Source organism: Mustela putorius, unplaced genomic scaffold, assembly GCF_011764305.1.
Source record: "Mustela putorius furo isolate JIRA1106 unplaced genomic scaffold, ASM1176430v1.1 tig00003867_pilon_pilon_pilon, whole genome shotgun sequence".
Classification (NCBI taxonomy): Eukaryota; Metazoa; Chordata; class Mammalia; order Carnivora; family Mustelidae; genus Mustela; species Mustela putorius.
In genome coordinates, this window is record NW_025422019.1 from 29894456 (window position 1) to 29908809 (window position 14354).

A 14354-nucleotide genomic window follows, 5' to 3' on the forward strand; every position below is an offset into this window, starting at 1 on the left:
GGAGGGAGAGACAGTTTGAGAAACTTATAAACATTAGTTTTCAAAATTTATTTCAAAGCTTTTTGCATTTGACTTTAATAGCATTAGCCTTTGTTGTTACCTAAACATTATTTTTTTTTAAATGTACAATTAAGCCAACTTGCAGTGGACCTTGAGAACTGATTGGGTACGTCTCCTAACTATGAGTTCTGTGACATTATGATGGTAGCTTTGAAATTGGCTGTGGTGGAAGTTTTTGCCCCATGGAAATTGGCAAATGCTACAATAGGCTTGTGTCCTTCCACAGGAAGCAGGTTGTTAAGCATTAGCTATACCACTGCCTCAGGACTAGCCTGCATTTCCTGGGTCTTGACCTTGCCCTCTCCTATCTCCTACATACATACATTGTATGTAGCCACCTCCAATGTAGGGCACCAGATCACTTCCCTCGCACCTGTCCTCTGCCCCTCAGAGCCATACCTGCTCTCTGATACCTGGCAATCACGCCCTGCCGTGTTCCTACTGTAGTGAGTAGGGCTGTGTATCGGGTCGATCTGATACACGGCCCTACTCACTACAGTTTCTGTATTAGCATATAAAGATGACTTGTACTACTCGCTCCTCCGAGGCTATACAAGCTCAGATCTGCCAACAGATGGTAGTGGTATTCTCTTTTTCACTCCAAGTCTTCTCATGAATAAACTTCCTTGGGCTGAGCTACGCATGTGTTCTTACCGCCTTTGACCCTTCTTAGTGGTTGTAAAATAAGTCAGGTGACGAAGGAAAGAAGAAAACATGTTTGGTATGTATTTTTCCACTTTTCTAGACTTTACTGAAATTGGTGATCTAGGGATCGCTAACAGGAAAGGCTTTATTTCGGTCTTAAATGGGCAGCAGGGGTAGCAACAGCACACTGCATTTCCCACACTTGATTTTCTCTGGTTCCTCCTTGGAGTCCCACTGTTTATCGGGTTCCCACAGTGTTGTTCTGAAGATCAGCTCCTAGGATTCCTCCTTCTCTGTAGTGACTGGGGTCACACTGAGATCTGGGATCTTGACAGAAAATGTAAATGCCTCATGATATCAGTGATTGAAAAGGAAAGGTGGACTCTCTTTCCTCCCCCATTTCTTTGTCAGAAATCATATGGTGTTTGTACTTTCAACCTCTGTTGTTGTTTTTTTCCACCTCTTTATTTCCAGGTTCACCAAATCCCACAGGGAGACAGACAAATGAGACCCCCCAAACCCAAGAGGAGGAAGATCTCCAGATAACAGGGACTACTCCACCAATGCGCAGTGTTGAGTAAAGGAACGTGCACAGATAAATCTATCTATAGATAGGTATTGATATGGCCACTGTTATATCAGTATTTATACCACAGCAGATCGCTACCACCACCACAGGGTGCTAAAAGAAGCAGTGACACAGTATTTTTTTGAACAGGAAGGATAATGAAGGCTGGAAAACCAATCAAAATCCCTGACTGATGAGAGTGAGAAACGGTCAAGAGATTACTGAGAAACTTTTTCTATAATACTAAAATTGTGATTATAAGAAATGTCCAAATGTTTCCGAAGACTTTTCAGTGTTGTATATAGAAAATACAGAATTTCACGGTGATATCAGAAGTGTAAATATTGTACAATATTGTCATGTACAAGCGTACCTAATGCACACTCTATCTTTTATTGTACAAAGAAATAGTGTACAAAATTCTTTGGTTTCTATGGAGTACACCTACCAGAGACTACCAGTGTAAAGTGATAAATAAAAATACAACCTAAATGCTTTTCTATGATAATGTAACAGATGCTGTTTTTGTATTTAACAGCAAAGAAAAGGCATGATGATGTATTAGCTGAATGATGACATACACACTGCACACCACCGAGTGTCCATTTATATTGTCTGTTTGGAATGAACCTTGCCTGGCAGCACTGGACTCAATTTCGGGTGCCTAGGAAATCAAAACCTTGCCGATTTCTAAAGGGATGAGGGCTCACAGGTCTAAATTAAGAATTCAGAAACTGCAACCATTTGTTGCATATTTTTTTTACCTAAGTTTTAAAGTAGAATAGGTTTTATAAAAAAAAAAATCTTAGATGGAATATTTTACTCAGTCATTTCTGTAGCTAACGTTTGATAGCCACCTACTGATCTAGCTAGCTTATGCTGCACCACCATTGACGCTCAGAGTGGGATTTGTTTGCAGATTGTACCTGACAATGTAAAACTCTCTGTTTCCATACATGGAGGCAAAAGCCCCACTTCGAAACCATTATCAGAGGTAAGGTTGATTATAATTCAGTTTTTTTGTAGTGGCAAGAAGAAATAGGAATCATCAAAGCAGGTTTCATAGCCATTCATCATACTCACACCGGAAGTGAAGGTGGCTTACAAAATTATTAGCAATGGTAATTTTTTATCAGTATTATGTAACATATCAGATTTATTTTATTTAAAGAATTATTTATACCATTAACAGATTCTTATATATATTAATGTGGCTGAAATGTGCAGGTTAAATCTATTAACCAAATTATTTATATTATATTAAGTAAGAAAAAAATGTGAAACAAATGTAGAGAGAAAATACTACATTACAAGTATACAAACCTAAAACTGTGAGCCATTGTAAAGTACAAGGTTATTAATAAGAAATGTAGCACAACATAATTTTCCGTCTTTTTTTCACAATTTTTGTGGTGGTGGTCTAACCCTATCTCCCATGCACTTGAGTGAAGTTTCCAGCCTCCAGCCTGACTTCCACTGATGGATTGTCAAAAGAAGGGGATCCATTATCCCTTTATTCTTAGAATCACCAGCCCCCCCACCAAATCCTTCAACCCCCTCAAGGGCACTTGCTACCTTGTCCCCTAGCCTAGGGCTCACTCAACAGCTTAAAGCTCCAGTCACTGGGAGCCTTTCAATAGCAGGCTCTGGATCCCCAAATGCCCACCACCTCCGTTATCCCTCCTCTCTCATCCAACCCCCCCCATACTCAGTCCCACAATGTAGCAGAGTTCCAGTAACTCAGGAAAAAGGAGACCAAGGTCATTCTTCCAGCTGGTTTCTTGGGGCCACAGCACAGAGCACTCCACCCGGGCTCACTGTTGATACTAACAGCTCTAGTTCTTCCCCCGGTCTCCGGTGTCTCACTGTCCTTCCACTCCCACCCTCACCCCTACCCCCAAGCCTGATGGAATGCAAGTGGCTACCCCAGGCTTCCCGGCCTGGAGGCGGGAACCCTTCCTTCTGGGGGTAGGTTCATTGTGTCTTTCATGTAACCATGGGATTGCCTGCCAGCCGCTCTTGCACTCACCCCAAGTCATCTTTTGTGTAGGTTAGTCGATACATCTTATGTGTTTGATATGTTTAACCCAGAAACGTTCTCCTCCCCACCACCTGCTTTTCTACTGTTTCATCTACAGGCTGTTTGTAGTCCCAGGTAGACGCATATGTGTGTTTGTATGTTACAGTGTCTGCATATGTGTGTGTGTCTGTGTGTGCGTGTTGATATGTAGAAGTTTTTTTAGCCCTTGCTGTCTGTCCTTAGACTGAGTTTGTGTCCACCAAGTCTTCTTTTAGATAGTTGAAGCTAATTAGGTATGTGCTCCCCCACCAATGTGTACTTTACATCAGTAAGCCATGTAAAGTATGTTAGTGCCCATGATTTCACTGGTTGCTTACAGCTTTGATGTGGATCTAGGTGTTGTTGTTTTAGTCCACATGTTTTCCCCCGCCCCCTCTCTTTTACAGTTCTATGGTTTTGTGTAAGCAGTTAATGTAAATATTGTTAGCATTAGAGGTCATGCAGTGCTGTAACATTTTTTTAAATGTTGCACCTACTTTGCAATTAAAAAATTGGTCACTCATACTTGAATTTTGCCCACAGAGCCATTTCTTTCTCTTTGTATTGAAGCCAATTCATTTTTTAAAAATGAAGGCTAGCCCTTTTACATTATTACATTTTTTATTCCCTAAAATAAGCAAACTCTTTTTTTCCCCCCAACAAATCTGACAATGGAAATAATGAAAAAATTTTTGCTCCTTTAGAGAACATAATATCCCTCTTGGAAAAGAAAATCTAATTTTATGTTGTGTCCCTTAACAGTCTTAGGAAGCACAAGGAGAATGAACTACACCTTTAAGAGTTTTTAAAGATTATTTCAAATGAATGAAAATTAACTGAGTGGCTCTTGTTTGATTTGTCTCATAGCATTAAAAACTATCAGCATTTTTATTTATTTAAAGGAATATTTTTGGTTTGTAGTTTTCAGTCTCATTGTGAATGTAAATGCTTTAAGAATATTCATTCCTTGTGAGATCATGGGCCACTTTTAGTCTTGTCTTTGGACCCTGACTTTTAGTTATTTGCTGTGTCTATTTTTCAAGTAAACACAATCCTTTTTTTTTTTTTTAACATAACCCTGCAAAATTGTGGGAACAGCAGAGGGCTGATATTTTGCTTTCTGTAAGTTTTATGAAGATTCCCGACTGACTTATCCCAGGTGATTCCTTTTTCATTTCAGACCATGGTAACACATTGTAGTTAACTTTGGTAATTTTCTCTGCAGTTTGCAACGTGTCCTTGTAAGTCACAAGCGGTTTTGCACTGAGATTTTAAAAATCTAAGATGCTTAAGATGCTGGTGACATTGCTCTTTCTGACAAGAAAGCCAAGATTCTAGACCTTACTGAAAATCTGATACCTTGTTTACTTTGCCCATTTATGCCCAAATGGTGTAACACGAGTCTCAAGACTTTTCAATGTAGCGTATAAAATGAGTTGTGCATTACTTGATTCATTTGGGGGCTATGAAAAAATAATATCAACCAGCCAGAACTGTAATGTTGAATTAATTTATCTTTTTCTTTCATTCACTCTATTTGCATTAGCCAAAGAGATAAGAACATTAGTAATTCATACGTGTAAACAACCCAGAAGTGAATAATAAATCAGTGAGCCAAAAAGCAATAAACAACTCAAGCATGGGAAATCCTGCTAACAGTGGGGAGTCTGATACAGAAAAATATATAAAAAGCATTATCTTCAAATATGAAAGATTAATTTGTATCTACTGTAAATATGTATTATCAGCCTTATCTGCTTTTATACACACTGTGTGTGTACCTCAGCGACCTTTTATAAACCGGAAAAATGGTTGATTTAATAATTTGTTATGTAAATACAAAGTTGTCTATAAATTGGAAAATTTGATGCCAGATGGCTTCACAATATACAAATGTGTTTTGTAACATCATGCCTTTATGGATTAAGTATAAATACACTGGATTGTCTGTGTAGAAGAGTAGCAGCTTACATTTCACCTGCCTTTCAAGTGGATATTTTTGTCCAAATGGTTATCTTCTTAGGAAACAAAAAAAATGACCTGAACGTGTTCAATATGAAAAACAAATATGGTTTTGAATTCACCCAAAACTTTTCACACTCAAGGGTCTGTTCAATTCCATACTAAATGCCACTTACTATATTTCTGTAGGAGATTCTTTGGTTCAGGACTGGGGTCTATCCAGTAAACCTCCCCAAATAGAATTATCCTACTTTAGAAAAAGGCTGTGCATCTTAATTTCTAAATCATAGGCTGGGGGAAAAAACACAGCCTTCATACTTCTTTTTATTTTTATTTTATTTTATAATATTTTATTTATTTATTTGACAGAGAGAGACACAGCGAGAGAGGGTAACACAAGCAGGGGAAGTGGGAGAGGGAAAAGCAGGCTTCCCTCAGAGCAAGGAGTCCGATGTGGGGGTCAATCCCAGGACCCTGGGGTCATGACCTGAGCCCAGGGCAGATGCCTAATGACTAAGCCACCCAGCCGCCCCCTTTTCACCACTTTTTAATTTGTTTTTTTTTTTTTCTGCTTTGTTTCCACACATCTTGGAAAGCACTACACAGATCAACAGGGCCTAGTTCTTGTGCACCAAGGTGTCTACAGAGCAATCTCAATGCAGGGCTTCTCAACCTAGCACTATTCACATTTTAGGTGAGATCATTCCCTGTTGTGGGAGTTGTCCTGTGCATTCTAGGGCCTTTGACAGCCTCCCTTGTCTCTACCCATCACATGCGAGTAGCATCCTTTCCAAATTGTGACAATCAAAAATGATGCTAGACATTGCCTAATGTCTCCTGGGCGGGGCGAGGGGAGAGGGACAGGGCTTAGGATGGGGGAGGGGACAAAGTGAGACTTGAAAACCACTGCCTTAATGGAATCAGTTAGGAAACATAAGCCTGTGTGAAATACTGGCATGTTTTTAATGCTGTAATCAACAGGAAACTGATTCCTAGATCAAAATCCAAAACAAATTCCAATCCAAAGTAGCACTTCTCAGTCCATCATTAAGGAAGAGAATCTGTTAGCTTCAGTTTCATTCTGAGCACATTTGACACTTTTGATCATGAGACCCAAGGCAGTCATGTTTTGAGAAATCCCATGTAGAGATTAGGAAAGTAATCTAAAAATTCTTGTTTGGTTTACACCCGTCAGATGTGGGTAAGGGGCTTCCATGACGAAAGTTTTCTCAACAATAGTATAGTTGCTGCCTTGGGTCAAAATGAGGACTTTGGCTGCAGAGTAGCATGCTATGTATATATTTTAATAGGTCTCTACAACAGCTGGTTCAGGTAGCAGTTTTTGCATGATCCTCCTGTAAGTTCTGGTGGAAGCAGTTCGGTAGATCTGGGAGATATCATTATCTATTCATTCATATAATAAATGTTCTTGAATTCCTCTCTATGCCACACCCAGTGCGCAGCTGTAGGGATACAGTGGTGCATAAGACAGACCCCATTTTCTGCACGGACAGAGCAGTCCAAGGAGCTGGCCAGTGGCACATGTAAGTACCGTAAAGGGTGATCAGGGCTGGGCTGGGAAGCACATGGCAGGCCCCTGACCTGGCTCAGTGAGGACCCAGGAAAGATGAATAAGAGTCAGGCAAAGGAGAAGTGTATGACCTGGAAAAGGGTACGGGAGTGTGTTGGGGCAGAGAGAATGGCGTGTGTAAGGCCGGAGGCTGGCAGGAGCCCGAGAGAAGAATAGCCCAGGAGCAGCAGGTGGGGAGGCAGTGGGCAAGAAGAAAGGGGCCGTCTGGGGGTGCCTCGTCCAGACCCTGCTTCGGCAGCACAGTGGGGACGGGGAACGACCGCAGGGTTTCCGGATGAGGTATGATAGGAGCGGGTCTGTGTTCCAGAAAGACTGTTCTGACTGCCGTGGGAAGAACGGGCTTTTGGAGTGAGACAACACGGAGCAGCATAGATCTCATTTCAAGTGCAGCATTTTTAAAAAGCACCTACATCCTCAAAAATTAAAAAACATTCTGGGCCCACCATAATTCTTGATACTACATTTGTTGAGCAAGTTCCATCATAGTCCTGAGGTACGTATATAAGTCTATGTGTGTAAATTCACTTTAATAATCCTAAATAAGTGCTGTTCAGCATGCTCACAGTTATTGCCAACATCATCAGGTCCCTGTTCCCTTCCCACAAAGTCGTGCTGTATTGGCAGACAGATAATGTTTTTCCTTTGATGCTCCGGGGCTGGGGAACTTTATAATCCCCAAGCATTAAAGTGTTATAAAGTGTGACAGTGTTAGAGAGTCAGGCCTGCTAGCCAAAGTGCACAGGTAAGTGTAGGTCAGGTATAGATTTTTGGCACACCAGCTGCCTCCTCCGCACCTGCACCAGGAAACAGGAAGCTGCCCGGGAGCCCAGGGGATGACAGGGGTGCCAGGAAGCACTGGGGGTTGAAAAAGCACCAGAAAGTGGACTACAGGGAGTTGGGGGCCGGGACAAGGCCATCTGGCTAAGGGGACCTCTGTCTCACAGCAGGGGAGACCACAATGATCTTTTATCATCCATTCCAGCCCATTATTATGCACATATCCTTGAAAGTATCCCCAACCACATTAACCACCTCCTACATTCAATGAACATGGAACATAAGGGCTTTTTAAAACTAATTATCAGTTAAAAAAAGAAAATCACACAACAGAGGCCGTGCAATAGCCGGCATTCAATCCTATGATCCAGGGCCCAGCAAATAGCTGTTCCTCGAGCACGGGGTCTTGTACACAGGAGATGGACCCTTGATAGAGAGGCAGCCCATTGTAACCTCTGCAAACTGGCTCCTGGAGAGGAATCGTCTACAGTCATATCTAGGCTGCGCTATTAACTCATTGAACTTTGGGTAAGTTATTTAAACTACTTCTGCTTAGTTTCATCTACAAAAGATGATAGTAGCACTCCCTCATGGGGTTGAGACTGGAACGAGATAATGCGGACAAAGGTCTTAGTGCCTGGCTCAGAGCAGGCCCTCAGAAAATGTTGTTAAGTTGTTAAGCTGCTCCAGGAAAGATCTAGATCAGAAAAGGGAACTCCTGCCAGGGAAAAGTGTCACACATAAGGAGGAATCGTATCTAGAGTTGCCGTGTCTCTCCAGGAAGTCCTTAAAGGTAGGAGAGTGGTATTTACCTGTCCGCGGCAGCTCTGTCCAAAGCAAACTGTGTCGTGGGGGCCTTTTCTGGCTCTTCCAGTCCAGCACGGAGCTTCTGGATCTTCTGCCTATGGTTTTTCTTAGATGGATTCGACTGTCCAGAATGCCATATGCAGACAAGGACCTACAAAGTGTTCTTCTAATAAACTGGTCTGGAAAATGATGTCCCGGAGAACTGAACTGCATTGACAGTGGCATTCAGAGCAGAAACAGAACTTCTAACCCTCAGCCTCAGAAGGAAGTCAGGACCAGCTCCTCATATAAGTAGCTCAGGATATGAAGAGTTTAAACGACTTAAAATCCATCAAATCAGGGAAGGCAGAGCTTAGTACAGAGAAGGGCATGTTTAACTTAAGAGACTGAAATCTGGGGTCCCAATTCTTAGCACTGACTCCATGATTTACGACAAATCACTACAAAGATCCTGGGGCCAGACTCCTGGGATGTGAAACCAGTTATTCAGGAGCTGTGTGACCTCAGGCAAATTATCTCCTGGCAAGCTTTAGTTTCATCATCTGAAAACTGAGGGATCATAGAATCATCAGTGTGCTTGAGGCTGAAATAAACCAATCTCTGTGAAGCTCTTAGAAAAGTGTCAGGCAACGAGTAAATACTAGGCAAGTCGTGATATTGTCATTACTGTTACTGCTAATAATAGGGGTTGAGCCTCACTCATTTCCTTCATCCACAGAGGGGAATGGCCAACCCCTTACTTGTCTCAAAGGAAGATCCAGTCTTCTGTGGGGTAATCACTTACGAGGGTTCTGCTATTCACGTTTAACCACTTATTTCTCTTCCCTGATTTAAATGTGGGTGCTCTTGAGAGGAGTAAGACTTTGAACCAAGCAAGGCTCAGGGATTTCCTAAAAGATTTGAGAATATAGAGGGTGTGAAGAAGGTGTTCATAATATCCTAGAGTTAGCAGTACTCGGAGGACTAATAAGAAAATGAAAAGAAATAATACAATGGGGTGTGCTTTCAAAAGCGGAAAGGAAAGAACAAATCATCTGAAGTGGTAGTATTTTCAAGTGTTATTAGGAATTACTATTTATTTTTAAATGGAAAGTTTAGGTCTAAATATTGTACCTTGACTTTTCAGTCTATGAATTCTTAGTTATATCTTGCTAAAAGAAGGGGTAGAATTTGTTAAACACGGATGGAGTAGATTTAGCTAAATGCTTAGGTCCCAGGGGCAGGGCCACTTTGGGGTTTCCGGTCTGTTCAGCATCCTGGGCTGCTGCAGAAAAATGCATCTGGGAAAGGACCCAGGGGGACTAGTTGCCAGGGGCTTTGGTCCCTGGACTGTGACTGAATCCCCCCAGAACATAGTTTTTTTTTTCCCCCTGTCAAGTTAATCTTAAATAGCTTTCATGATGAGAGAAGATATCCTTAGGAAATCTTCTGTGACCTTTTACAGGCTCTGTCCCTCTTTTCCAATCAAATACAGATTATCTAGAATCAATAAGCTCCTTCAAATTTCAAAACAAGCATGGAGTTTCAGGAGCCTGCGGTGTCAAGCTGAGTCTCACTGTTCTGTTTTTTTTTTTTTTTTAAAGATTTTATTTATTTATTAGACACAGAGAGAGAGATCACAAGTAGGCAGAGAGGCAGGCAGAGAGAGAGGGGCTGAGCAGAGAGCCCAATACGGGGGCTCGATGCCAGGACCCTGAGATCATGACCTGAGCAGAAGGCAGAGGCTTAACCCACTGAGCTATCCAGGTGCCCCTCATTTTCTGGTTTATATGGCAAAGAATGGGAAGCAAACATTCACAGGGGCTGGAAAAGAAAGCATGCAAAAACTGGAGTAGAGAAATGCACTGGGCTCGCTCTGGGTAAGCTGTTGGTCTGAGCAAGAGCCACCAATGGCAAGGGAGAACCTTCCCTCCCCTTTCTCTTTGCTTTCCAGCTCTTCCCAAATGTCCGAAGCGATCACAGAGCAGGAGGGGCATCCTGGGAGGAGAGAAAGTGTGTACATTGTGCTCTGTGCTTCACAAGGCAACCAGGTCAGCCGGAAGAGATCAGGCCATGATGACTGCCATCACGAGGAGCTCCTAGCTTTCTGAGTGGAGAACTAAATACCAGAAAGGTGTGGTTCTTTCCTCAAAGAATAGATTTCCTTGTTGTGAAGCAGTGATTTCCAAACTTTGAGGACATACTATATACAAATGTGTGTGTGTCTGTGTGTTCTTTGTGTACTACTGAATTAACTATCTATGTGTGTTATAAAAACACACAAAATAGAAATTAAGAAAGACTGAGATGAACTGAACAGAAATAGAAATCTTTCTTTCTCCCTCTCTCCCTCTAGTGAATTTTCCTACTTGGTGCCTGGGGTGTGACCATCCTCCTTCCGAGATTACCCTAAGTGACAAAATACTGGGTGGTCAAAATATGTTGCTTCAGTGAACAAAAGGCAGTGATGGAACTGAACCATCACAAGAAGCTCCTGGAGGGGGACCCAGTTTCTCATACTTAACTTTCTATGCTCAATTCTACTTTACTGGAAAAGGAAAGAAAGCCTTCCTGGGTATCTGATAACTAACGTGGAATCCAGGTTTATATTAGGTTATATGAATAACCTCAATCTTTCTGTAAGTTCAAAGTGTCTATTAACTATGTATTTTGGGATGTGAGACAATGTCACTGCCCAATTCTGTCACCTGCTCAGGAGAGTTGCTGACCCAGTGTGTAAGGGCCTGAATGGAGGCCCAGCGCTGCCTGTGCCACTCCTGGCGGGGTGAGAGGGCACAGCCGTGCTCACAGAGCTGGGTCAGGCACCCTCACAATGCATGTGCATATGTACTCCATGCAGTCCCAGTCTCGGAAATGTTCTGGGGCTTTCTCAACAAGTAGCCAAGCTGTGTAGTTCTAGCCAGCTCATTCATAAGGTTATGACATTGTGGGAAAGGAGCTCAACTGGGTTCTAGTCTCAGCTCTGCTCTGTGACCTTGGGCAAGTGCTTTAACATCTTTTGACCTGTTTTCTCATCTGTCCTGGGGGTAGCTGGTATCGTACCATCTGCCCCACAGGGTTATCACCTATGCAGGAATTTTGAGAATAACAAAACATTGTACAAATGAAGCCATAAAGTATTCAGATCCATGTGTTGAGGTCTTTCCAAGGCATAAAGACAAACTTTTCCTACAAGTTTTGGAGCTGACTATCCTGTGGAACTTTCTCTTAAGGAGCCCAGCTCAGAGGGAAATTGGCTCCTGGTGGATTTCTCATCTGAACTCAGAGCCCTAGAGGCTTTATAAGCCTAAAGAATGAACCAAGTGGACTACGATGACTTCTAAAAATGTGGATACATTTCCATACTCCCAGATAATGCCAAAATTTCCAAGAGATGTAATTTTTTTTTGTTCGTCCATTCCGCAAATATTTTCAGAACATCTTACCTCTGAGATAAAGTTAAAAAGCCCCCTCCCTCAAGGGCTCCTATGCCAGCGAATGAGGAAGGCATGTAAACAATCATTGCCATACCTGACAAAACCCACTGCAAGGTGTGAATTATGAAGAGCTTTGGAATATGGGGAGATTTAAATTTGGGGGAATCAGATTAAGTGACGTATGGAAGAGTAGAAATTCAGGCATTGCCAGCAGGAGTGAAAGACATCAAGAGAGAGGGAATGAAGGGAAGACCAGGAGTTGGGTGAAGGTTGGAAAGGGGTAGGGAACAACATGATTTTCTGGGAGCTGTAATGCACTCAGTAAGTCTTGACTGAATTTCCAGGAAGAAGAGAGGGAGACAATAAGCCCAGAAAGAAGGCAGAAGCCGGCTCATGGTGGAAGTGGGACACTGGGCAGATCTTCTAGGCCAGCAGTATCTGAAAAGCTACTTGAAACATTTTATATCAGATTAGCAACAACCATTTATCTGTACACATATGAACAAATATTTTTACTTATTATGCATTTAGCATATGCTAGCACTCCTCTAAGATACCAGAGTCAGTGTGACTACCATGTTCCTACCCTCATAAAGTGTATGCCGAGGGTCAAAGACAGACACCAAAAAATTATTAAAGTGTAATGAGTGTTAAGATGGCCATAGTATTCTATGCCACCATATCATGTTGTTCAGAGAGGTTACTCTGACGACAGAATAGGTCAGATAATTTTTCCTACCCTCCTGGAGAAATACCAACAGCTCAAGTTTTCTCCACTGACCTCAAGGTATAAACCCAGCTGCTCTCTGAGATGCTCAGTCAAGTTATCATTGACCCTCTGAATTAAGGCATGGGGAATGGCCTGGTTAAGGTCAGCAACTTAAGGTTCTGTGTCAGAACCCAGAGCCATAAGGTCAGAATCAAAAGCTTATACTCTGCTCTCAGCTGTGTTCCTGTTTGCCCATGTGACCTTGGGCAAGTCACACCATTCACTGGGTTTAATAATTTTAAGGAGAATAATAAAGTTCTTCTCAGATTAATGTTCCAAGACTCTATGAAAGAGGGCTGGTAATTGGAATGTTCTAGCGAATTCGTGTTTACAAAAGCTAGGGCTGTCTGTGTTAATCTTTGTAAGATCTACCCACCCATGGACCGACAATGAGGAGACAATTTCTTAAAGTACTTTCTCTCTCTTTTTAAAATTTTAATTTCACTTTTTAATTTGAGTTTTTATTTTGAAGCATTTTTTCCATACTACTTGACCCCCAACACAGCCCTGTACGTCACACTGTCCTTTTTGTTGGACAGAATTAAATCAAACAGATGGGGTTGCAAGGAACAATCCAACCGATGTGTACATGTTGTCCTTATACCTCACAGTAGGCTATTAGCTCCCTCAGACTAGATTTTGCCCTTCTCTTTTTTCACTCCAAAAGATTGTATGAGGCACATCTCCGGAGGCAAGAAGATAATGCTTTCTCCAGGACCAGGATAGCAAGCTACATAGGATGAGCTTTGATGGGCACCATAGCCCTTACCTCCCCATCCTCAGTGTCTGTAATTTCCATGGCCAAGATTAACACATCCCCATGAGTTCAAAGAAATGACATGACAGCCTGATAATTGTGGCAAGGATGAAAGGTAAGTTGAGGGTGGAGTATTCCAGCGTTGCGTTCTGTCATTCCCAGGAAAAAAATGGTGGTGTACTTGTCAACATGCCTAAAAACGATGCCACTTAGAGGATGACACGTAACTCATATGTTGTTCTACATCTATGAAACTCATACAGTTTTCAAGCTGGGAGATAATAACAAAAGACATAAATGGCATCACCTGTCAAGATTCACTACCGCTATGTACACATCACCTGTGCGTGCCTACCCTGACCTCAGCTAGATGGCTATCAATTGATATATGGGTTGTAGTCAAACAGTGCCTGAGGAGTCATGATGAAGGCTTCTCCTCCACATGTTCAGTGGCTGATTGATCCTGGCCATCAGCTGGAACCTCCACTGGGGCTGTTGGCCAGAACATTTACACGTGAATTCTCTGTGTGTTCTGGGCTTCCTCACAGCATTGTGTCTGGCTTCCAAGAGCAAATGTCTCAAGACACAATAGAAAGAGCCAGGTGGAAGTTGTATTGCCTTTTCTTTTCTTTCTTTCTTTTTTTTTTAAAGATTTTTATTCATTTATTTGACAGAGAGAAAGATCACAAGTAGGCAGAGAGGCAGGCAGAGGAAGTGGCAGGGGGGCAGGGGGGGAAGCAGGCTCCCTGCTGAGCAGAGACCTCCCCCACCCTGATGCGGGGCTCGATCCCAGAACCCTGAGATCATGACCTGAGCTGAAGGCAGAGGCTTAACCCACTGAGCCACCCAGGCGCCCCTTGTATTGCCTTTTCTAACCAAGCCTCCAAAGTCACGTGTCGTTGCTTCTGCCTAATTTAACTGGTTAAAAACAAGTCCCTTAAGC

At 42.3% G+C, this 14354-nt stretch overlaps 1 protein-coding gene and 1 long non-coding RNA gene across 5 annotated transcripts in view; both read left to right on the top strand.

Moving 5' to 3' along the window:
- Positions 1-5286, top strand: part of MBD5 (methyl-CpG binding domain protein 5) — a 185352-nt gene extending 180066 nt beyond the window's left edge. For all 4 annotated transcript variants that reach the window (XM_013059048.2, XM_013059049.2, XM_004757877.3 and 1 more), the window contains one exon: positions 1180-5286. In XM_013059048.2, the coding sequence (XP_012914502.1) occupies positions 1180-1251 (72 nt within the window). In that variant the 3' untranslated portion in view covers positions 1252-5286. The remainder of the gene's footprint in view (positions 1-1179) is intronic.
- Positions 5287-5788: 502 nt separating this feature from the next.
- On the top strand, positions 5789-14004 carry LOC101685008. The gene is made up of 3 exons (XR_199827.3): positions 5789-6838; positions 7193-7378; positions 10403-14004. It is a non-coding gene; the product is annotated as an uncharacterized LOC101685008 (long non-coding RNA).
- The last annotated feature ends 350 nt before the right edge of the window (positions 14005-14354 follow it).